Source organism: Oncorhynchus mykiss, chromosome Y (genome assembly GCF_013265735.2).
Source record: "Oncorhynchus mykiss isolate Arlee chromosome Y, USDA_OmykA_1.1, whole genome shotgun sequence".
Classification (NCBI taxonomy): Eukaryota; Metazoa; Chordata; class Actinopteri; order Salmoniformes; family Salmonidae; genus Oncorhynchus; species Oncorhynchus mykiss.
This window is the reverse complement of record NC_048593.1, coordinates 15,152,563-15,178,160: the sequence shown is the minus strand read 5'-3', so window position 1 is coordinate 15,178,160 and position 25,598 is coordinate 15,152,563. Positions and strand designations below refer to the sequence as shown.

General features: G+C 42.9%; 1 protein-coding gene across 3 annotated transcripts in view; it reads left to right on the top strand.

The window, feature by feature from the left end:
* LOC110509703 (netrin receptor UNC5D) overlaps positions 1-25,598 on the top strand; it is a 319,330-nt gene that overhangs the window by 247,148 nt on the left and 46,584 nt on the right. For 2 of the 3 annotated variants that reach the window (XM_036967783.1, XM_036967782.1), the window contains exons 5-9: positions 8,677-8,851; positions 12,090-12,257; positions 14,914-15,078; positions 16,354-16,386; positions 20,506-20,691. In XM_036967783.1, the coding sequence (XP_036823678.1) occupies positions 8,677-8,851; positions 12,090-12,257; positions 14,914-15,078; positions 16,354-16,386; positions 20,506-20,691 (727 nt within the window). The remainder of the gene's footprint in view (positions 1-8,676; positions 8,852-12,089; positions 12,258-14,913; positions 15,079-16,353; positions 16,387-20,505; positions 20,692-25,598) is intronic. The other variant, XM_036967784.1, reaches the window with a different exon arrangement.

The following is a 25,598-nucleotide window of genomic DNA, read 5'->3' as shown; positions in this document are numbered from 1 at the left end:
CGAGCTAGGCCTACAATGACATTGTAGACTATTCTGTTCTTCCAACTTTGTGGAAACAGTTTGGGGGACGCCCTTTCCTGTTTCAGCATGACAATGCCCCCGTGCACAATGCGAGCTCTATACAGAAATCATTTGTCGAGATTGGTATGTTAGAACTTGACTGGCCTGTACAGAGCCCTGACCTCAACCCCATCAAACACCTTTGGGATGAATTGGAATGCTGACTGAGAGCCAGGACTAATCACCCAACATCAGTGCCCGACCTCTCTAATACTCTTGTGGCTGAATGGAAGCAAGTCCCTGCAGCAATTTTACAACATCTAGTGGAAGCTGTTATAGCACCAAAGGGGGGACCAACTCCATATTAATGGCCATGATTTTGGAATGAGATGGTCGACAAGCAGGTGTCCAAATACTTTTGGTCATGTTGTGTACCTTATTCACCAATACATATTGATATCAGGATGTAAACCTCATTGTTTGCTGCCTCCAGCACTTCGAGATGCCCTGTTTAAGTCAGTCATAACGTGGCTAATAGGTTAGCTTATCTATTTATGTCGCTATTTATTTAGAAAGTTAATTATATGGATCCTAACATTAGCTAGCTAGCTGCTGGGAAGGTGACATGTCATTGGAGGAGTGGGTGAGTGGACGACTTTTCCGCCATATCGTATTTCGGTGGCTACAGCTAGAGATGCAGGTGTCATTTGGTTATCTAGCAAAGATTGTGAATCACCTTGCTATCTAGCTATGTTGTTAGCATATCTTTTAGGTGTCAATCAAATGTATTTGGCATCAATCAAATGGGAGGGCAGGCAGGCAAGTTCCCATTCAGTTGTCGAAACATGGGTTGGGACAAGCATGTATTGGCAGGCAAGCTACAGAAGGGTGAGCAGGCTACTATTCCCCATCGTTTATCATTGCAATTTTGATGGTCAACTACAAGTTTAAAAAGTTTGAGAGGGTTTATCTACTATTTCCTCATTAGATTTTTAGCTCATCTGGCTCTGGCTAACATTGATTAGTTGCTGATCTCTTTGTTGTTGTTGATGTGCATAGTTAACTGAGGGAGAGAGAGCCTACATGTTCATGGTTGTTTGACCAATAGGACTGTAAAGTTCCCACATGTAAGTGGACTCCCATGGTATTTACATATTTACAGAAATCCATAGAAGTGTATTTTGTGTATTTTGGTAAATGCTTTCTAATGATCTAAAGTCGTGCTGTTGTTACTGCCTGTAAGCACACAGTCCAGTTCAAAGGTAATGATGGCAGGCCCATTTGGCAAATGGCTTATTTGCATATAGGCCTACTGTAGCTCTGATTGGTTATGGTGCACCGTTCTGTGTCGAGTCCGGTCCTGATGTGCGTTCAGTTCGCTTGAACGGTTGCTGCGTTGCGGAACAGTTTGTACTGAACGACACGTTTTCCAAAATCATTATTTTATGTTCTTGAATGGACTTTGAGGTATGTTTTCTCCCATTAGGTTTTATTTACTGCAGGGTCTATCAATTGTACAAACACACGGCTGCTTTCCCACTCTGTATTGCTATAGAATATTCACAAATGCCTCACTCTATGTCATTCCCAAGCATTCTATGAAAGTATGAAAATGTGAACATATCCATATCTAAGTGCTTGCTTCCCAGTTAATGTAAAAAAAAAAGAAGTGTCATCTTCTTCCTGGGGGAGTATGTGAACAGATTATAATATGATTTCATGTTGCTAAAACGCTGTCAGTTCCACTTTAATGGACTTTACCACCCCTGTTGTGAATGTAGCTCGGAAGACATTTTGGATCAGAGAAAGGTTCAGAAACTGTTTAGAGTTGATCAGCTGACCTACTGTGTTTTTTGGGCTGCCACGACTTAATTTACTTTGGTCATGCTGTTTATTTGAATGCTGTGTCACATTTTGATGCAATTTGCATCGTGTTATGATTTCATGAAAACACATTATTGCTGAGCTAATACAAGCAGTGCACAGATGAATCAACATTTGACTCAACATTAACTAACTTGCCGACAGTTCACCCGATTTATCTATGCATATGTAATGGTTGTGATTGTCCATACTGTTTGAAAGCAATGCACCATATATCATCACAGCATCCTCTCTATTTCTTTGTTGTGTTCGCTCAGACAATGTCAACAATGGTGTGGTGCTGTTTTGTTAGGTACTTTAACGCCCCCCAAAAAATGTAAATAGTGTTATAATTTCTCAATCAATGTTTGTACCGACAGATTATCGTTTAGCATTTTAGAATATGCGTAAAATGCATCCTTAAGTTCTCCTGTGTGACACAGTGGTCTAAGGCACTGCATCATAGTGCTAGAGGCGTCACTACGGCCCCGGGTTCAATCCCAGGCTGTGTCACAGCTGGCCGTAACCGGGAGACCCATGAGGCAGTGCACAATTGGCCCAGCATCGTCTGGGTTAGGGAAGGGTTTGGCCTGCTGGGATTTTCTCGTCCCATCGCTCTAGCAACTCCTTGTGGTGGACCGGGCGCCTGCAAGCTGACTTTGGTTGCCAGTTGGACGGTGTTTCCTCTGACACATTGGTGCTGCTGGCTTCTGGGTTAAGGGAGCAGTGGGTCAAGTAGCAGAGCGGCTTGGCAGGTTCGTGTTTTGGAGGACGCATGGCTCTCGGCCTTCCCCTCTCCCAAGTCCATAGGGGATATGCAGAGATTGGACAAGACTGTAACTACCATTTGGGGAGAAAAAATAAGTACATTTTTTTAAAATGCATCCCAAGTGCAACATCTGCTTATACCCACAAATATTATCTGAAGAAATGTTTTGACACCAAATTAGGCATACTTAATCTGTAGATCGTGAATAATAAAGTATTGTTTTACTGATGATCATTTGATATCAATCAGTTTCATGGGAATATGCATTTAGATCTTGAATTATCTCGGTTTCGTGAGCGAATTAGAGCAGATGGTGGTGACCAGAGATGGGCAGTATTGTTAAATGTATTTAAAATATAGTATTTTGTCACTTGTATTACACTGGTCTTAACTACTCTCCAATGTCTTTTGTATTTTGTACGTACAAACTACTGTAATTTGTATTTTCAAAATACTTTTCTACACCCTTTTTTTGTGGTTCACATTTTGTTGCCCCCGTTTCACCGTGCATTGGTATCAGAAGTCTGATAGCACTATGGTGTGATAAGAGCATCTGTTAAATGAACTATATATAAATGTACATGTCAAAAATCTTGATAAATACTTTGTTGAGGGATAATGAACTTGATATGATTGTGATATGTTGTTGTGTCACCAACTGTAGCTATCTTAAGATGAATGCACTAAGTCGCTCTGGATAAGAGCATCTGCTGAAATGGCAATGTAAAATTTAACAATTGTAAATCATGTTGAGTATTACTCTAATGGACTTCGCCCTGAAACAAAGCCAATAATAATACCCAGTGTGCTTTGCAGTTCATTTTGGTATGTTCATTTAAGCATTTACATTTAGCAGACACTCTTATCCGGAGTGACTTGATCAACTAAGGTAGATAAACAACAACATATCACAGTCATAGCAAGAAACACATTTTTTGTCACCGTTACTGAGAATGTTGATGCTGTTCTTGCACATTTATTGTTGTATTTTACAATACAAAATACATGTATTTTATTTAAATAATTACAAATACAAGTATTTTGTAGTTTATTTTATACTTTGACTTTTATGGTATTTCAAATCTGTATTTTGACGTTTTTGCCCGTGCCTGGTGGTAACAAATAGCATAGCTAGGCCTACTTTTATATTGTTTCAATCAAAGCACATATTTTGCCTAGTGATGCCGTGGCACGCGCACACTGTTGGCTTTTAGCCACGTGAGACAAATAATGTGACCACTCAGCTAATCATCCTAAAATCTCATAAGAAATAAAGTGGTGTTTTTGGTCTTAACGGTATCGTTATACTTTGCTATTCTATTCGGTTACGTTGTGTGGAATACTAAATAGTATATGACTTTGCAGACATTGATTCAGCTTTGATCTAACTTAGTAAACAAGCACCACTGTGAGAAGTGGCGGAGCGAGGCTCTGGTGCGCTCCGGCAGCACTACACCCCTGAATGTCACTCCATCTGGCTCAGTAGTAATGGAGCCAAAATGGCAAAGTCAGTCGCTGCTTGTGTCCCAGAGTACAGCTGGTGGGGACTGTGACTGGAGCAGACACATCTGAACTAGATGCTTGATGGCGCTATCTACACTCCCCTCTGTATGTATTTGGACAGTAAAGTTAACATTTTGAATTTGGCTCTATACTCCAGCATTTTGGATTTGAGATAAAATGTTTCATACCAGGTGACAGTACAGAATGTCACCTTTTATTTGTGGGTATTTACATACATATCTGTTTTACCTTTTAGAAATGAAAGCACTTTATTACCTACTGTCCCCATTGGAAGAAGTCATAAGTATTTAAACAAATTCACTTATTGTGTAATAAAGTGGTCAAAGGTTTAGTATTTGGTCCCATATTCCGTGATCAAGTTGTTGGATGCATTTAAAAGCTTGTTTTGCTTGTGTTTCGGGTTATGTTTGCCCAGTAGGAATTGCATTTTCTTAAAATTATTGTGTACTTTTGGAGTCACTTTGATAGTAAGTAAGAATATAAGATGTCTGTGAACACTTCTAGATGAATATGGATGCTACCGTGATTATGGATAATCATAAATGAGTCATGAATGATGATGAGTGAGAAAGTTACAGAGGGATAAAGATCATACCCCCAACAAATGCTACCCTACCTGTCACGCCCTGACCTTAGAGAGACTTTTTATTTCTCTATTTGGTTAGGTCAGGGTGTGATTTGGGTGGGCATTCTAGTTTGTCTGTTTCTTTGTTGGCCGGGTATGGTTCCCAATCAGAGGCAGCTGTCTATCGTTGTCTCTGATTGGGAATCATACTTAGGCAGCCTTTTTTCTCCACGTGTTTGTGGGTAATTATTTATTTTCTGTGCGTTTTTGTGTGCGCAACGGTTGCGTCACGGGCGGTTTCTGTTAACCTGTTTTTTGGGAAGGTTTCACTTCGATTAAAGATGTGGAATTACATGCACGCTGTGCCTTGGCTCATTTATGACAGGAAGTTTGAGAAGACAGTGAACGTGACACTACTCCGTCATAGGTAATGGTGAGAGGTTAGTATGTTCTTTTTGTAGCCTCTAACTTTGTAGCCTCTCACTCATCATTATTCATGATTAATTTATGATTTTTATTAATCATGGCATTATCAGGATTCATTTACATGTAGAAGTGTTCAGAAACATCATATAAACTGACTTAGAAAGTAAATGACTCCAGTCATTATTCACCGTTCAAATCCAATTGGGCAAAACATAACCCAAAACAAACTGTAAATGCATCCAACGAGTTTGTAGAGCTTGATGTAGTAATTGTGTGCTATTGGACCAAATGCTAAACTTTTCACGACTTTAATACACTATAAGTGAATTAGTCCAAATACTTATGACTTCTAAATCAGATACCGTATGTTTGGAAATATCCTCAAATTAAAGGTGACATTCTGTACTGTTGTGTCATATGAAACATTTGATTTGAAATACAAAATCCTGTAGTATAGAGCCAAACAAATCAATAAATAGCATCACTGTCCAAATACATGCGGAGGGAAGTGTATAAACACCTGGCTGTTTTGTTGAAAGTGAAAAGCAAGAACCTAGAGCTACAATGGGGTTCCTATCCGAGCCAAGATGGTTCCACTGTGCACCTGGTTTATTGATAGATCTGTCAGAAAATAAAATATTTTTGTCATGTTTAATTGTGTTGCAAATGTAGCGCGATAGGAAGTGAAGGATCATCTCTGGTAAATGATGAAAGTAGCATAATGAAAACACAATTACAGTATCAGCCACAATGAAAGGCCCATATTAACTGTCACGAAGATGATCACGCAGATTACTCAAGGCAATAAAGGAAAAAACTTTGAAGATGTGGAGAGGAAAAAAATACTTTTCAATAACTTTGGGAGGAACATTTTTTACTTCACAATCATTAGGCTTCGTATTAAGCAACCAATCTTCCACCACCAAATTGTAATTAATCATTAAGTCGGCTGATCCAAAGTAATTTACAGTGCTTAAAATGTCATTATTCACTGATAAACATAACATTTCCAAACGACGGCGAGGTAAGACAAGGACACACCGAAGGTTTAGTGCACAGCCTCCACCACAGCGTAATGTCACTGTCACATTCCGAAAGCTCATTTGTTTAATGTGATTTCTCCAAAAGTCACCGGAGCGTCGATGGGGAAAAGGCTGGACATGATTGAGGGAGGAGGGGATGGAGAGGAAGGAGTGATGGAGGAGGCGTAAGGGGCTTGTTAATGAAACTCATAGTTAATTGAGTTGGATGGAAGGAAACGGGCAAATGCCGCAATGTTTGGTAATTGCCTTGTTGTCGCTTTCACTTCCACTGTAAATTAATGTAAATGTGGCGGCCGGTTACTTTTTTGTTTCAGAGTGATTAGTTATTACACCTGATTTTTATGTATGGGCTGATTGGAATGACCTGATTGGCGCTTAGCTTTGTTGTTGAGTCAAGGTTAGGAAGTAGTAGCTATGGCTCCTTTGGCTAATTCTCTGCAAATGAGGGGCGCTGCCACGGATGTCAACTTTTTCATCTCTGCAATTTCGAGCAGCTTCAAACCGTCACAATAAATATCAATGCCTCCATACCGCTCCCACCGTGGGCGTGCCAGTCTCCCCGCTCCCTGCTGGCTCGCTCCTGTCATGACACCAGTAGATATGGCACAACCCTGTACCATGACACACTTGAGGACAATCTGACCAGTCAAACGAGATGGGTTATCAAGACAGACTGCCACACTGTCAGTATCAGTTTGTCCAGACGGAACAGACACAGGAGTAACAGATGGTTGTGGGAGACCGAGGCCATGAAAAGCCCTGTGCTTCTCATTTGTGGAATAACTTTTAATTAATGTATAAAGCATTTCCATTACATATGTGTGTTCTATTTTGTTTGCGCCTTCAGCTTAAGACATGTGCTTCACCAATTAAAATGTTTTGTAACGGTTTAAGAACAAATCAACTTGGGGAGACGGCATCAGACACTTAACACACACACACACACACACACAAACCTTCATTATGTGCAATCACTCGATCACACACTTCATATACACACACACCTCAGAGTGGACATGGCTCAACCCAGTGCTACTTGATGCCTTCTAATTGGAACAAATGTGGCAAATGACTGTAAACAAATCCATGTCCCACCCTCCCCAAGCTTTATGCCCCTACGTCCTTATCACAGTCTCCGTATCCTCCACTCCCAACCAACCCCAACAGCCAGACTCCGGGACTGCCACCACAGAATGCAAATCACTGCCCACACACACACACACACACACACACACAGAGACAGACAGAGAGAGAGAAATTAAACAATAAAGCAGAAACATTAGAGAGATGGAGAGAGTGGGGAGGAGGAAGAGGAAGTCTGGATGAGCAACAACACAAAAAGGTCATCATTAGACAGTGAGAAATAATACATGACAAGTAAAGACAAATGGTGTGATGGTGAAAATAAGTTGAATAACCCGGTTTTATGTGTGAATAAATACATCCACAATTGGGGGTGGGGGGGTGGGGGGGAATCATAAACAATATGGCTTCCTTTTTTGGAGGTTTGACCCCCTCTGTTGAGTACATGTCGTTGGTAGCAGTGCTGGAGAAAGTAGTTGGAAAGGCAACGTGGGGGTTGATTAGTCATTAAAGGCCAGGAACGATTGTGTGGAGAGAAAGGAAGAGAAGGGCCACCAGCTTAGTTTCTCTTGGCGCTCTGGAGCAGAACTGTGAAAAGAGTGAAATTAAAAGCACATGATGAAAGACTTCTCTGGCCATCAAAGGGAGAGAAAAAAAGCCACTTGTGACATGACTGGTGATTTATGGATTTCTCTGCTCGCATTTGTCTATTGGGGGCATTACCAAAGAGCAAAGCAATCTCTGAGGTTGTCTGTTATTGGTGGTTCTGGTATTCCACTGGCAAATGGACACACACACCAACAGGGCTCCCAGTGGGGTGGGGAGAATTGTTTTTGTCGTCAAACACACAGTCATAAATCAAGCTTTGCTCCCAAATGCCCTGGCTAGTCGCTCTCATTGAGCACCTCCACCCAAAGGCACATTCATTTCAATTTACTGGGCCAGCCATGCGATATAGGGAAGCATCAGTGGAGCGTTAGTTTAGTTTGTAATTCCTAATTACTTTCGCTCGCAACATGGCTTCTGAATTGCTAATGGTTGGAGTGTGTGACCCTGCTGAGAGCTTTGCTTTGATTGGTTGAGGGGGGGGGCTGGGAATCCCTCTGATTGGTTGAAGGGAGGCTGGGAGTTGCTTACATAGGCTGATTCTAATAGTGAGGGTTGGAACGCCTACTTCGGGCCAGTGAATTATATATATATATGTAGTGATCGATAGAGCATTGACATTAAATTCAGGGTGAGTCATTAGGAAATATTTAGTTTACAATGTTACTCCAAACCTGTGCAAGAATTGTTTCAAATGTACCTTTTTAGCAGCTTCACTCCCATTCTTCATTCTGATTGGTGGATTTCTGATTTTGACCAATGGCAGCCTCACTCCTTATTAATCTCTGTTGTTCTAGGTGGAGTGGTTGAAGAATGAGGAGGCGGTGGGCTCGGATGGGAATATCGACACGCGAGCGGACCACAACCTGATCATCCAGAAGGCGCGTTTGTCTGACTCGGGAAACTACACATGTCTGGCCAGCAACATCGTGGCCAAGAGACGCAGCCTCACCGCCACTGTGGTCGTATTTGGTAAGACAACTGGATTGTATTCATTAGGACACACCGTAGCAAAATATTTCAAAACATTGTGCAATTAGCGTTTCTTATTGGACAACTTCAGGTAGCCCGTCCTTGCTTCAGTCTGCTTTATTCTATTTCGTACCTAATGAATACTACCTTTCCCTATGCAGCAGACCTTATATAGCAAACCCTTTATTTCGATTACTTTGAGCATTTGATTGAGTCAGTCTTGAGAGACAGCATTTTCACTTTTGGGAGCATTCTTTTTTGAATTTCCCCCCTTTTTCTCCCTAATTTCGTGGTATCCAATTGTTTTTAGTAGCTACTATCTTGTCTCATCGCTACAACTCCCGTACGGGCTCGGGGAGAGACGAAGGTTGAAAGTCATGCGTCCTCCGATACACAACCCAACCAGCCGCACTTCTTCTTAACACAGCGCGCATCCAACCCAGAAGCCAGCCACACCAACGTTTTGGAGGAAACACCGTGCACCTGGCAACCTTGGTTAGCGCGCACTGCGCTTGGCCCGCCACAGGAGTCGCCGGTTACGACAGAGCCTGAGCGCGAACCCAGAGTCTCTGATGGCACAGCTGGCGCTGCAGTACAGCGCCCATAACCACTGCGCCACCCGGGAGGCCCCTTTTGGGACTATTCTAAATAGGTCCATTGCACAAAGGCAAGCTCAATCAAGAGCAGCTTCATTTTGAGGGGTGCTCAATTGTTTCACTAAGTCACAGTGTAGTCAGACACAAAGTACAACAAATAAACCATACAGAGTTGTGAGAATTTTCCTTGCAAACAACATCCCTTGTATTCTCTCTCCTATTTTACATTCAGCCTTTGTATTTTTCCGTCATTCGCCGTAGCCTGTCACATCACATGTAATTGTCTTCCTCTTTCTTCTAATGTACCTGCATAGGTACGCTCCACATCCATTTTCACATTGTTAGCATCTCCTTTCTCTTGACATGTATCTGAAGAAGATGTTTTCTGGCCTTCTGTCAATTCATTTACTCCAATCAGTCTCTCATAGGCAGCAGACAGCAGTAGGTGTTAATAGCAGTCAGAAGCTGACATGTCTTGGTGTTATGTTCCATCTTGTGTCGGGAATGTGATGAGCAACTTCCTGGTTGAGCTTAAACACGACGAGACGTTTCAAGACATCGGGAAGGCTTTGAGATAAGCTGTCAACTCCACAGCTGCGTGCCTGCTAGCTACCTGGAGGCTAGGATTCTCTGTTGCTTGTGCTTTCGCAGGCTCGTACTGTAGGAAGGAAGGAAAGAGTGATAGGAACCGAATAGCACCTATCATATCGCCACAGGACTGTGTGAACAGAAAGACAACGATAAAATCGAATTAATTAAACCTCATGAAACATCTCTGAATATTATTTTTTTCCTCTTCTCTAGTTAGTTCAAAACCTCCTCCTCTGTGTCAATGACACCAAATCACCACACTGACAGTCATTTAAGACAGCTGGAAATCCAGCTACTGTTTTTGTCTATACACAGAACCTGTTGAGGTCTATCAGTCATCTGTGTAGCTAAACTACTTGGCCAAAAGGTTGTCAAACATCTCATTCCAAAATCATGGGCATTAATATGGAGTTGGTCTGCCCTTTGCTGCTAGAACAGCCTCCACTCTTCTTGGAAGGCTTTCCTCTAGATGTTGGAACATTGCTGCGAGGACTTGCTTCCATTCAGCCATGAGTTTTAGTGAGGTCGGGCACTGATGTTGGACGATTACGCCTGGCTCGCAGTCTGTGTTCCAATTCATCCTAAAGGTTGTTTGATGGGGTTAAGGTCAGTGCTCTGTGTAGGCCAGTCAAGTTCTTCCACGCCGATCTCGACAAACTATTTTTGTATGGACCATGCTGAAACAAGAAAGGGCCATCCCCAAACTGTTGCCACAAAGTTGGAAGCCAAGAAACGTCTAAAATGTCATTGTATGCTGTAGCATTAAGATTTACCTTCACTTGAACTAAGGGGCCTAGCCCGAACCATGAAAAACGGCCCCAGACTATTATTCCTCCTCCACCAAACTATACAGTTGGCATTATGCATTGGGGCAGGTAGCATTCTCCTGGCATCCGCCAAACCCAGATTCTTCCGTCGGACTGCCAGATAGGGAAGCATGAGTCATCACTCCAGAGAACATGTTTTCATTGCTCCAGAGTCCAATGGCGGTGAGCTTTACACCACACCAGCGACGCTTGGCATTGTGCATGGTGATCTTAGGCTTGTGTGAGGCTGCTCAGTCATGGAACCCCATTTCATGAAGCTCCAGACAAACAGTTATTGGGCTGACGTTGCTTCCAGAGGCCGGTTGGAACTCGGTAGTGAGTGTTGCAACCGAGGACAGACAATTTTTACACGCTTCAGCACTCGGTGGTCCCGTTCTGCAAGTTTGTGTGGCCTAACACTTTACTGCTGAGCCGTTGTTGCTCCTAGACATTTTCACTTCACAATAGCAGCACTTACAGTTGACCGGGGCAGCTCTAGCAGGGCAAAATTTGATGAACTGACTTGTTGGAAAGGGGACGAAGCCATGTTCAAAGTCACTGAGCTCTTCAGTAAGGCCATTCTACTGCCAATGTTTGTCTATGGAGATTGCATAGCTGTGTGCTGTACTTTATACACCTGTCAGCAATGGGTGTGGCTGAAATAGTTGAATCCACTAATTTTAATTGGTGTCCACATACATTTGTATATATAGTGCCTGACTGCCTGTCATGTTAATGATGAGCCTGGAGGCCCTGCTGGGAGAGAGAGCCTACAGACAGACAGACAGATGTAGTGGAGTAATGTGTTCTCACACTGACATTTGTTTCCTGTCTGACGATGAATGATGATCAATGGACTCATAATCAGTCAATCACTCAGCTGCTTTTGAGCCTCGCACATCAGAGAGAGAGAGAGAGAGAGAGAGAGCGAGAGAGAGTGAGAGAGAGAGAGAGAGAGAGAGAGAGAGCTCTCTGACATGCCTTTGGTTTCTTGGCCTGTCACACTCCAGTGTTTTAGGCAGTTAGCCTGTGTGTGTGGAGGTTTTTTACTCTTCCCTCCCAATACTCTGCTTTCATGTTACATTTTACATGCTTCTCTCCTTTTCCCCCCCTCTCTTTTTCTCTCCCTGTTCTTCTCTCTCTCCTTCTATCCTTTTCCTTTGACCTCCTTCCCATCTCCTTTGCCTATTTTCCATCTCTCCCTCTACTTCCTCCCTCCTTCTACACCTTTGTCCATCTCTCCAGTGAACGGAGGGTGGTCATTGTGGACAGACTGGTCCGCCTGTAATGTGCGCTGTGGGCGAGGGGTCCAGAAACGCTCCCGTACCTGCACCAACCCCGCCCCTCTCAATGGGGGCACCTTCTGCGAGGGCATGTCTGTCCAGAAGAGTACCTGTAATGCCCTCTGCCCAGGTCTGTTTGTCTATCTGGCTGGCTATCTGTCTGTCTATCTGTTCTCATTCTATCCAACTGTCTTGACAGTCTGGGAGGGGGGATATGTTTGTTGTAAGGTTGCATTATTTGCCAAAGCAATCTGTATTATGACAGCACTCCTCTCCAAGGAGGAGGTGGGCTCCCCTGCTGCTGTTAGGATCATTTCCCTACAAACCGCTTTCATAAACCGCTTTCATCATCTGACCCCATTTCTCCCCTCCAAGAGAGCGAGAGAGAGCGAGAGAGAGAGAGAGAGAGAGAGAGAGAGCGAGAGAGAGAGAGAGAGAGAGAGAGAGAGAGAGAGAGAGAGAGAGAAGATTAGAAGAGTGTGAACATGGATAAAGAATATCATGCGGTATGAAAGGAAAGAACCAGAAAAAGACTCCAGCCACCCAAGCCATAGACTATTCTCTCTGCTTCCGCACGGCCAACGGTACCGGAGCAACAAGTCTGACACCAACAGGCTTCTGAACAGCTTCTATCCCCAAGACATAAGACTGCAAATTGCTAACAAAATGTCTAAACGGACTATCTGCATTGACCCTGATATATACACCACCGTTCAAAAGTCACTTAGAAATGTCCTTGATTTTGAAAGAAAAGCACATTTTTTGTCCATTAAAATAACATCAAATTGATCCGAAATACAGTGTAGACATTTTGTAAATGACTATTGTAGCTGGAAACGGCTGAATTTTAGTGGAATAATCAGCAACCATCACTGCTGTGTTCCAATGGCACATTCTGTTAGCTAAGCCAAGATTATCATTTTAAAAGGCTAATTGATCATTAGAAAACCCTTTTGCAATTATGTTAGCACAGCTGACAACTGTTGTTCTGATTAAAGAAGCAGTGAAACTGGCCTTTAGACTAGTTGAGTATCTGGAGCATCAGCATTTGTGGGTTCGATTACAGGCTCAAAATGGCCAGAAACAAAGAACTTTCTTCTGAACCTCGTCAGTCTATTCTTGTTCTGAGAAATTAAGCCTATTCCATGCAAATTTTCCAAGCTTTTAAAGGCACAGTCAATTTAGTGTAGGTAAACTTCTGACCCACTGGAATACAGTGAATTATAAGTGAAATAATCTGTCTGAAAACAATTGTTGGAAAAATTACTTGTGTCATGCACAAAGTAGATGTCCGAACCGACTTGCCAAAACTAGAGTTTGTTAGCAAGAAATTTGTGGAGTGGTTGAAAAACAAGTTTTAATGACTCCAACCTAAGTGTATGTAAACTTCCGACTTCAACTGTATATGTTGATGCCTAATCACCATACACCTAGACATATTTACCCCTACCCTTCCAGTATCCCTGTACAATGTAAATTTAAATATGGTATTGGCTGTGACCCTGGAACTGACCCTGTGTATAGCTTACTTACTTTCTTGTGTTCTTCTTATTTCTATTTCTCGTGTGTTTTTGTTCTACTTGAATGTATTGTACTACTGACATTGAGTACTGCATTGTTGGGAAAGAGCTTGCAAGAAAGGCTTGTGCATGTGACAATAGAACTTAAAACTTGAAAAGAAAAGGATAAGAAAAAGTGAAGCAGAGAGAAAGAGAAAAGGGAGAAAGAGAAAAGGAACTTGAGTGCAGGATAGTTAACAACAGAAGGGTTTAGAATAGCCCTTACAGAGCAAGTGAAAGAAAGAAAGACAGAGCAAGAGAGAGGGAGTGTTGCTCGTTATCAGAGCATCTGTCTAATCAGCGCTGTCCAAGTGTTCCTCTACATGCGGTGAAATGTATGGTTTCAGACCACCATACCAATCACCAGGGAAACGTGTTGGAGAAAATGGAAAAAGTTATCTGGCGAGGGCAACACTACCGCCAACACAATCTCAATTCATCTCAACCACTTCTCTCTCTCCTCCTCCCTCTCATTCTCTCCCTCTCTTATTCTCTCTCTCTCTCGCTCTCTCTCTCGCTCTCTCTCTCTCTTTCTGTCTCTTTCCTCTCTTTCTCTTCCATAAGCCTCTCTCTTTTTCTCTCTTTTTCTCTCTCTCGTCCTCTCTCTTGTTCTCTCTCTTCCCCTTTCGCTCAACTCTCTCTCTCTCTCTTCCACAAGACTTTCTCCCCCTGTGAGTCCCAGCCAGTGTGCAAACACAGCATTTGCATTTAGATTAGCGAGGCAAAGGGAAACCTTGAAAACCTATGGAATTGGTAAGGTGGTAAAGGAGACTTGATGGAACAAGACAAAAAAGAAAACTGTCTTTTGTGGCTTGAGTCAGCACCAGGATAGGACATAACATGGTATTATTTCTAATGCCGACCCTGGAGAGAAAGAAGAGGGGGTTTTGTTTGGTGGGCTATAGGGCTGGTCCATTGTATGTGCTCTATCGGTAAGTTCCATATGGGGGTGCAGTTATGTTCCGCTCAGCTGTTTGCTAACTCTAGGAATTTATGATATGTGTTGGGTCTAAGGCTCTGTGTGTTTCTCTCTCTTTCTTTCTCTCTCTCTGTGTTTGTGCGCGCGCGTGTGTGTGTGTGTGTGTGTGTGTGTGTGTGTGTGTGTGTGTGTGTGTGTGTGTGTGTGTGTGTGTGTGTGTGTGTGTGTGTGTGTGTGTGTGTGTGTGTGTGTCTACATGCCTGTATTAAGCGTGTATGTTTTTTTTTTAACCCTACCTTCCCTCTCAGTGGATGGTGGCTGGGGAGAGTGGACAGATTGGACGGTGTGCAGTGCGGAGTGTGCGAGGCAGCGCAGCAGAGAATGTACAGCCCCGGAGCCTAAACATGGAGGCAGGCTGTGCGACGGGGCCGCCCTGGGAACAGATAACTGCACCGGGGGCCTCTGCACCCAGAGTGAGTAACGTCACATGCAGCTTCACCTGGTAGATATTGTCATCATTCAAATCTTCATTATAATCTTCACCATCATCGTCTTTGTGATCGGCAGAATGTTCCTCTTAGGGATCATCATCATTATCGTCATCATCATCGTCAATGCCACACTTATTTTGTTGAGAATTAAAACATTGCCAAAGATAAAGTAGTCTTCTATTGGCTGGCTCGTTTCCAATTGCAACACCAGCAGTGCTGTGGACAAATCCATCCTTAGTTCCTTAGTGCTGCCATAAGCAGTGACCCACATACAGTGGTTTGGCAGCATGGGATGAAAGCAGAGTTTCAATTATATCGTGACATTCGAGGGCTTTTTTTTCAGGGGACTTAGTATTTTTATTTTGTATTTAAAATAAAAAACTATTAAAATGTTTTATGGGCCTTAAGACGTGTATTTTAACAGTAAGAAGGTCTTACCTTTTATTGTGGCATGAACCCAACCAGTCATGTTGATTGTCATCTGAATGTCACTTCAAAAAGTAGGCTACCTGCGCACGTTCATAATACAGTCCACTCCCAAATAATTCCAGCATCCAAACAGTGCACATTAGTTATAAAACACCAAACAGTGTAATGACATTGAGGGATGTTCATTAAGCCTACACTCCATTAGCCTGAATTAATGTATGGGTTTGGGCTGACAAATTGACCTTTTTTGTCAAAAGAAAAGTCAGAACACCTGAAAACAGGCTGAAATATTGGACGCAAATACAAATGAGAAAATAGGAGAATGATTAACGTAGAGCCCCCCCCCCCCCCCCCCCCCCCCGTAATCCACACACTGGATGGAAGTCCATACTTATTTCTTAATTCTTCTGCTGCCCATATTTTCTCAAGTCCTTTTTAACCCTCCATCCATTCTCATCCTCCCTAAGGGAGACGCGGAAAGACAATCAGCCTGATGTTCGTCACACCAATATCCACACGCACTCACACATCCCCGGGTGATGGAAAATCCTATCACCCGAGGCGATCTCACTACCTACCGTAAAACACACACATTGTGATCATGATCACATTTGGGCATGTACACACGTGCGCGCACACACATACACTCCCCGTGTCATAAAGAGTCTGGGCCAACCTCACTACCACGACAAACTCACACACACACACACACACATTGTGTACATGCGCACACTTAAGGGTGCTCATTGTAAAACGACTGCAGGTCACATCCTGTATTATTCCATCCAAGTAGAAGTGAAATGACACGGTTCCTCTGTGTCTTTGCAGATCGAAAGCTGCTACACGACGCCAAGCCAGAGGGTGAGTTCTCCCCAACCACCATCCTGCTTTAGAGCACAACGTAGCACACTAAAACCACTATGGCTACTCTGCTCTAACAGCCATTATATGTTGTCATGCCACCTCTCACAGACACAACTCTCCAACCCAGGGCTCCAACATCATGATCCAGATCCATTATTCCCACAAGCATGATCATGTCAACCAATATTGAACATTATCTTTCCACCAGCATCATTATCCTATCGTTATTAACTACACCGTCAATGTAGTTTCCTCAATTAAAATGGGTCTACTTACCACTATGTTCAGCCAACTGCACAAAGTTTCTACCGGTAGCAGTACATCCTCAAACGCGCCCTTCTGCTGCTTGACAGGCAGAGCCCACAAAGGATGGGAAATAACCTAAACCATAGTTGTCAGGTATAGTTCATTTGATTTTATATCATTTAAATGTCCAGTTAATGGTGGCCAATATTGAGCGATATTGTCAGGCTACCTCACGTATCTGAAGTGACATGATCAATTGATGCAGTTACTGCTGTATAACTCTGATGATAGAGCGACTGTAAATGTGCGCAATTGTCTTGCATGGAATAATCGGAACTGTCTATTTCTGATTTATGCTTTTCGAGAGGTGATGATATTACAACCAAATATGATTATTCTTTTAAATTATTTATTCAATTAAAAAAATTGACCCCTTTTTTCTCCCCAATTTCGTGGTATCCAATTACGTTGGACATACCAAGTACGGACTCGGGAGAGGCGAAGGTCGAGAGACCTGTGCTTCCTCCGAAACACAACCCGGCCAAGGCACACTGCTTCTTGACACAGTGCCCACCCAACCCGGAAACCAGCCGCACCAATCTGTCGGAGGAAACACCGTACACCTGGCGACCGTGTCAGCATCCACTGTGCCCGGCCCGCCACACGAGTCGCTAGTGCGCGATGGGACAAGGACATCCCTGCCGGTCAAACCTTCCCCTAACACGGACGACGCTGGGCCAATTGTGCGCCGCCCCATGGGTCTCCCCGTCACGGCCGGCTGTGGCAGAGCCTGGACCCAGAATCTCTATTGGCACAGCTAGCACTGCGAGGCAGGGCCTTTGGGAGGTCTACAACCAAATAGTTAACATTTATTAAACAATCCTTTGAAGATGGCATGCAGTTGTGAATGGTTTTAGCAGAGCTGGGATCTCCTTGTCCCCCAGCAGGCAAATCGAACGCTCTGCACCTTATTGTGTCTTTTTATTGATAACAACCTATACAAGAAACCTTATTGTCATGATGAACACCATCAAAATAATGATCTTAATCATAAAATGCTATTTTAATGCCAATTACTTGTGACACCACAGCTGTCCCATTTTTACTTGTGACACCACAACTGTCACAGTTTTAGTTTTATTTTCTTCTTCGTGGGAGTGAGGGAAAAAGACGCAGCCAGTCTGCCAAAACTTAGCGAGCCCCCAATTAACCTGCCACTTTTAGCTGCTAATGCCTCTTTTGCATATTTTGGCAAATGCTCCTTTTCTTGGAGCTTCAGTCTACTTAGTGATTTTCTCAGTTCTGTTCCTGTGCAGATCTCATTATCTTTGGAGAACAAGCTAAGCCAGCAGTGTTTCCCTTTACACACAAACAAACTTTTTTTTTAAATCTGTTGTGGTGTACTGGTGAGACCAGATACAGCATAATCATTGCAGATGAACTCATTTAATGAACTGGTCTTGTCACAATATAGGGTGTTCACCCATAAAATCATTAATTCATTCAAGGTTTATACAAATCAATAGAGAATTACGTCAGAAAAACAATAGTTCAAACCCTGTCTCTACCACACCTGTCAAAAGTTTGAACACACCTACTCATTCAAGGGTTTTTCTTTATTTTTACTATTTTCTACATTGTAGAATAATAGGGAAGACATCAAAACTATGAAATAACACATATGGAAACATGTAGTAACCAAAACATTTTTACAGTATTGAAATTCTTCAAAGTAGCCACCCTTTGCCTTGATGACAGCTTTGCACACTCTTGGCATTCTCTCAACCAGCTTCATGAGGTAGTCACCTGGAATGCATATGAGCCAATCAGTTGTGTTGTGACAAGGTAGGGGTGGTATACAGCACAGCCCTATTTGGTAAAAGACCAAGTCCATATTATGGCAAGAACAGCTCAGATAAGCAAAGAGAAACGACAGTCCATCATTACATCAAGAGATGAAGGTCAGTCAATGTGGAACATTTTGAGAACTTTTAAAGTTTCTTCAAGTGCAGTCGCAAAAAAACATCAAGCGCTATGATGAAACTGGCCCCTCTCAACGTATATTGATCGCCAATATACTGTAGCCAATGTAAGTCAATGAAAAGCCGAGGATCTGGAGATGAAAATGGCAGAGGGAACATGATTATTTCGGAAACAACTCCACATCTCCAACGCCAAATATGAAGAGCTACAACCATGAGCGGCAACGGTCACAGCAAATTAATGTTCTTATTTCATCAACACTGTCAAGTACAAGTATATTAAGGTAATTTTGCAGAGAACAATAGAAAGATGAATGCTATAATATTTATAATGACATTGGTGCAAAGAAAATGTTTTGACATAAATGTCATAGATGCCTCTTGAATTGCCCAGTCTTTCTCTATATTCTAGAGCAGTGAGTGAACGCCCTACACAATATCCCAGTAGAGCGCTAAGGGCCTTCAGAGTGATGCCAGAGCGAAACAGCCCTTTGAGATGACAGTCAGGTGCTGGGCTTGATTAGAATCCTAGTTGTGTGCATGTGCATACAGTGGGGCAAAAAAGTATTTAGTCAGCCACCAATTGTGCAAGTTCTCCCACTTAAAAAGATGAGAGAAGCCTGTAATGTTTATCATAGGTACACTTCAATTATGACAGACAAAATGAGAAAAAAAATCCAGAAAATCACATTGTAGGATTTTTTATGGATTTATTTGCAAATTATGGTGGAAAATAAGTATTTGGTCACCTACAAACAAGCAAGATTTCTGGCTCTCACAGACCTGTAACTTCTTCTTTAAGAGGCTCCTCTGTCCTCCACTCGTTACCTGTATTAATGGCACCTGTTAGAACTTATCAGTATAAAAGACACCTGTCCACAACCTCAAACAGTCACACTCCAAACTCCACTATGGCCAAGACCAAAGAGCTGTCAAAGGACACCAGAAACTAAATTTTAGACCTGCACCAGGCTGGGAAGACTGAATCTGCAATAGGTAAGCAGCTTGGTTTGAAGAAATCAACAGTGGGAGCAATTATTAGGAAATGGAAGACATACAAGACCACTGATAATCTCCCTCGATCTGGGGCTCCACGCAAGATCTCACCCCGTGGGGTCAAAATGATCACAAGAACGGTGAGCAAAAATTCCAGAACCACACGGGGGGACCTAGTGAATGACCTGCAGAGAGCTGGGACCAAAGTAACAAAGCCTACCATCAGTAACACACTACGCCGCCAGGGACTCAAATCCTGCAGGCCTCTCTCATCTTTTTAAGTGGGAGAACTTGCACAATTGGTGGCTGACTAAATACTTTTTTGCCCCACTGTATGTGTGTGTGCATATATGTTTGTGTCTGACACACCAGTCAGGTGCTGGGGTGATTAGGACGACTTTCTTAGCAAGCTTCCTCATTAGTGCATTAACTGGATGCAGTGGGGGGAAATACCGCACCACCGCGGAGTGAGGAGACAGGAAATGGAGAACAATAAGCCACAGAAGGAAGCAGGTTGAAACCTGGAATGGTTCTGCCCAAAAATAACTCCTGCTAGAAACTTTTCAGTAGTACCTTAGAAGTTTTCAGGAGAAGCGCATTTAGAGAGGTTACTGTGAAAGTTTGGGGTGAACATGACTTTACTGTGCCTCTCCCAAAGCGTTTTAATTCAACATATTTTAAAATGAGGTGGAAACTTTGTGCAGCAGCGAAAGCTGTGTTGGTCTGGCCAGTATAGCAAGAAATATAGATGCCACTTGACTTGACCCTACCATCATTAGGCCCATATAACACTATTATAATATGACCTTCTGAATATAGCTCTGAGTTGATACCTTGCCTTTTTCTCTGATGTTTATACTTTGATTAAAGTATCTCTCGCTCTCTCTCCCAGGTCTGGAGGTTAGCAGTGACGTAGCACTGTATTCGGGCCTGGCGGCAGGGGTGGTGACTGTGGTGGTGTTGATTGTGGCAGTGACCCTCTACCGGAGGAACCAGAGCGAGTACGGTGTGGACGTCATTGACTCCTCCGCCCTCACTGGGGGCTTTCAGTCCTTTAGCTTCAAGACCGCCTGCCAAGGTGAGCTCGGAGAACACAAACAGACAGACAGACAGACACACATATACACACACAGACACACAGAGACAATAACACACAGCTGAACACACATGAACTTTGGATAAGATGAGCCAGGGAGGGGCACACATACACATACACACACACACACATACACACGCCAAGTTGAAGCAGAAAGACACACACACTTACACTGCTCAAGACACACCTTGCTGTGGTCCAACAGAAGCTCAGTGTGTGTGACTGACTGTCCTTGGTGGGTACTTTGCGCTCCATTCAATCGATGTATGTTTAATTACTTCATTTAAAAAAGTCCTTGTGTCCAACAGCAAGGTTGTGTTTGGTTTGCTCAGTAACACAGTAGGGTGGTGTCAGCACTGTCTAACTTATCTGTCTCTCTCTCGCTATCGTTCTCCCTCTCTCTCTATCTCTCCCTCTTGCTTTTGCTCTCTTTTTGTCTCTGTCTTTCTCTCTCTCTCATCCTGTCTGGAGTGGAGTGGAGCAGAGACCAGACACAGCTCTCATTTCTCATGATCTTGTCTCTCTCTTCCAGACAATCTCTCTCTCTCTCTCTCTCTCTCTCAAACACACACAAACACACCTCCCCCCAACTGTTCAGCACCCCCATGGTGTTGATGATGGGGGAAAACGCTGTCCCAGGTGCCGCTCCAGAATCTCCCATAAGTGTTCAATTGGGTTGAGATCTGGTGATTGAGACGGCCATGGCATATGGTTTACATCGTTTCAATGCTCATCAAACCATTCAGTGACCACTAGTTCCCAGTGGATATGGGCATTGTCATCCTATGGGAGCATGGTAGCCAAAATAATGGCCTACCCAGCATTTGTATACATAACCCTAAACATGATAGGATGTTAATTGATGAATTAACTCAGGAACCACACTTGTGTGGAAGCACCTGTTTTCAATATAATTTGAACCCCTCATTCACTCAAGTGTTTCCATTATTTTGGAAGTTACCTATATATATCTGCTCTACACTGAGTGTATAAAACATGAGGAACTCTTTCAATGACATAGACTGACCAGATGAATCCAGGTGAAAGCTACAGTGCCTTGCGAAAGTATTCGGCCCTCTTGAACTTTGTGACCTTTTGCCACATTTCAGGCTTCAAACATAAAGATATAAAACTGTATTTTTTTGTGAAGAATCAACAACAAGTGGGACACAATCATGAAGTGGAACGACATTTCTTGGATATTTCAAACTTTTTTAACAAATCAAAACCTGAAAAATTGGGCGTGCAAAATTATTCAGCCCCTTTACTTTCAGTGCAGCAAACTCTCTCCAGAAGTTCAGTGAGGATCTCTGAATGATCCAATGTTGACCTAAATGACTAATGATGATAAATACAATCCACCTGTGTGTAATCAAGTCTCCGTATCAATGCACCTGCACTGTGATAGTCTCAGAGGTCCGTCAAAAGCGCAGAGAGCATCATGAAGAACAAGGAACACACAAGGCAGGTCCGAGATACTGTTGTGAAGAAGTTTAAAGCCGGATTTGGATACAAAAAGATTTCCCAAGCTTTAAACATCCCAAGGAGCACTGTGCAAGCGATAATATTGAAATGGAAGGAGTATCAGACCACTGCAAATCTACCAAGACCTGGCCGTCCCTCTAAACTTTCAGCTCATACAAGGAGGAGACTGATCAGAGATGCAGCCAAGAGGCCCATGATCACTCTGGATGAAATGCAGAGATCTACAGCTGAGGTGGGAGACTCTGTCCATAGGACAACAATCAGTCATATATTGCACAAATCTGGCCTTTATGGAAGAGGGGCAAGAAGAAAGCCATTTCTTAAAGATATCCATAAAAAGTGTTGTTTAAAGTTTGCCACAAGCCACCTGGGAGACACACCAAACATGTGGAAGAAGGTGCTCTGGTCAGATGAAACCAAAATTGAACTTTTTTGGCAACAATGCAAAACGTTATGTTTGGCGTAAAAGCAACACAGCTGAACACACCATCCCCACTGTCAAACATGGTGGTGGCAGCATCATGGTTTGGGCCTGCTTTTCTTCAGCAGGGACAGGGAAGATGGTTCAAATTGATGGGAAGATGGATGGAGCCAAATACAGGACCATTCTGGAAGAAAACCTGATGGAGTCTGCAAAAGACCTGAGACTGGGACTGAGATTTGTCTTCCGACAAGACAATGATCCAAAACATAAAGCAAAATCTACAATGGAATGGTTCAAAAAGAAACATATCCAGGTGTTAGAATGGCCAAGTCAAAGTCCAGACCTGAATCCAATCGAGAATCTGTGGAAAGAACTGAAAACTGCTGTTCACAAATGCTCTCCATCCAACCTCACTGAGCTCGAGCTGTTTTGCAAGGAGGAATGGGAAAAAATGTCAGTCTCTCGATGTGCAAAACTGATAGAGACATACCCCAAGCGACTTACAGCTGTAATCGCAGCAAAAGGTGGCGCTACAAAGTATTAACTTAAGGGGGCTGAATAATTTTGCACGCCCAATTTTTCAGTTTTTGATTTGTTAAAAAAGTTTGAAATATCCAATAAATGTCGTTCCACTTCATGATTGTGTCCCACTTGTTGTTGATTCTTCACAAAAAAAATACAGTTTAATATCTTTATGTTTGAAGCCTGAAATGTGGCAAAAGGTCGCAAAGTTCAAGGGGGCCGAATACTTTCGCAAGGCACTGTAAGACCCCTTATTTGGGCCTCCGTCCTCCCAGAGAATTGGAGTAATACACACACACACACACTGTAAAAAGTAACTGCCTATCTCTTTAAAGAAATTGAGTAGTGGCTACTCAACCATGGTCAGTAGACACTGGCGGTGAGGTTCCCCCGGAGGTTGGGCCCCCCAAAAAGTATATGAACCATGAATTACTTGATTTTTATTACAGGAAATTGGCTTGAATGTCAGGACAATCGTTGTCCGGCAGGGAAACATAATTTTTCTAGTTGAAAAAAAATATTATGTTGCATTATTTGAGTTTAAAATGTACATTTAGGGGAATTTTATATGGAAAATATATATTTTTTTAAATTTTCAAAATACTAATAATATTAATTTCCATGTCGGCTTTATGCCTTTATGCTCCATGACTCCATGATTTCAGAGAATCCAAAATGAATCAGGACTGAGCAGGGTCAGCTATACCATAAGGACCCCTTATTCATGTCCTCAGTACATGAAGCACAACAAGACCACTCATGGTCTGGAAAGTTCTCTACATTTGATAGATGTAAACAAATTATATTGGAATCACTAATAGAATATGAATTTTGGTTAAAATATGTTACATTTAATTAGGTTTAAGAGTCATAAAGCAACTGAAGAAAAACTAAATTGCTACTGTGTATGCCACAGATAAGAAAAATCTACATAAAACATCAACTCAGATTTTTGTCTAACGTCCACTCCGTCAGAGTGAAAGATCTGATAGTTATGTTTTTATTAAGGATTTACAAATGTATAGTTTTCCATATTTTACAAATGTTTGTATTGAACTTTTATTTTTAGAGGCAAAAATATGTCTGTTTCGAGTATCTGTTGTCAACGCTGTCAGTGGCTTGTCAACTAAACTCAGCAAAGAAAGAAACGTCCCTTTTTCAGGACCCTGACTTTCAAAGATAATTTGTAAAAATCCAAATAACTTCACAGATCTTCATTGTAAAGGGTTTAAACACTGTTTCCCATGCTTGTTCAATGAGCCATAAACAATTAATGAACATGCACCCGTGGAACGGTTGTTAAGACACTAACAGTTTACAGACGGTAGGCAATTAAGGTCACAGTTACGAAAACTTAGGACAGTAAAGAGGCCTTTCTACTGACTCTGAAAAACACCAAAAGAAAGATGCCCAGTGTCCCTGCTCATCTGTGTGAACTTGCTTTAGGCATGCTGCAAGGAGGCATGACGACTGCAGATGTGGCCAGGGCAATAAATTGCAATGTCCGTACGTACTGTGAGGCGCCTAAGACAGAACTACAGAGAGACAGGATGGACAGCTGATCGTCCTCACAGTGGCAGACCACGTGACACCTGCATAGGATCGGTACATCCGAACATCACACCTGCGGGACAGGTACAGGATGGCAACAACAACTGCCCGAGTTACACCAGGAACGCACAATCCCTCCATCAGTGCTCAGACTGTCCGCAATAGGCTGAGAGAGGCTGGACTCAGGGCTTGTAGGCCTGTTGTAAGGCAGGTCCTCACCAGACATCACCGGCAACAATTTGTCCGATTTGCGTTTATCGTCGAACGAATGTTACACCGAGACCTGTACTCTGTAGTGGGATCGATTTGGAGGTGGAGGGTCCGTCATGGTCTGTGGCGGTGTGTCACAACATCATTGGGCTGAGCTTGTTGTCATTGCAGGCAATCTCAACGCTGTGCGCTACAGGGAAGACATCCTCCTCTCTCATGTGGTACCCTTCCTGCAGGCTCATCCTGACATGACCCTCATGCATGACAATGCCACCAGCCATACTGCTCGTTCTGTGCGTGATTTCCTGCAAGACAGGATGTCAGTGTTCTGCAATGGCCAGCGAAGAGCCCGGATCTCAATCCTATTGAGCACGTCTGGGACCTGTTGGATTGGAGGCCACACCAGATACTGTTACTTTTGATTTTGACCCCCCTTTTGTTCAGGGACACATTATTCAATTTCTGTTAGTCATGTCTGTGGAACTTGTTCAGTTTATGTCTGTTGTTGAATCTTATGTTCATACAAATATTTACACTTTAGGTTTGCTGAACATAAACGCAGTTGACAGTGAGAGGACGTTTACATCACTGATCTAGGGTCCCACCAAGCCTCAGTTTTCCCATCTGATCAACCATTTGGCTCCCGAGTGGCACAGTGGTCTAAGGCACTGCATCTTAGTGCAAGAGGAGTCACTAC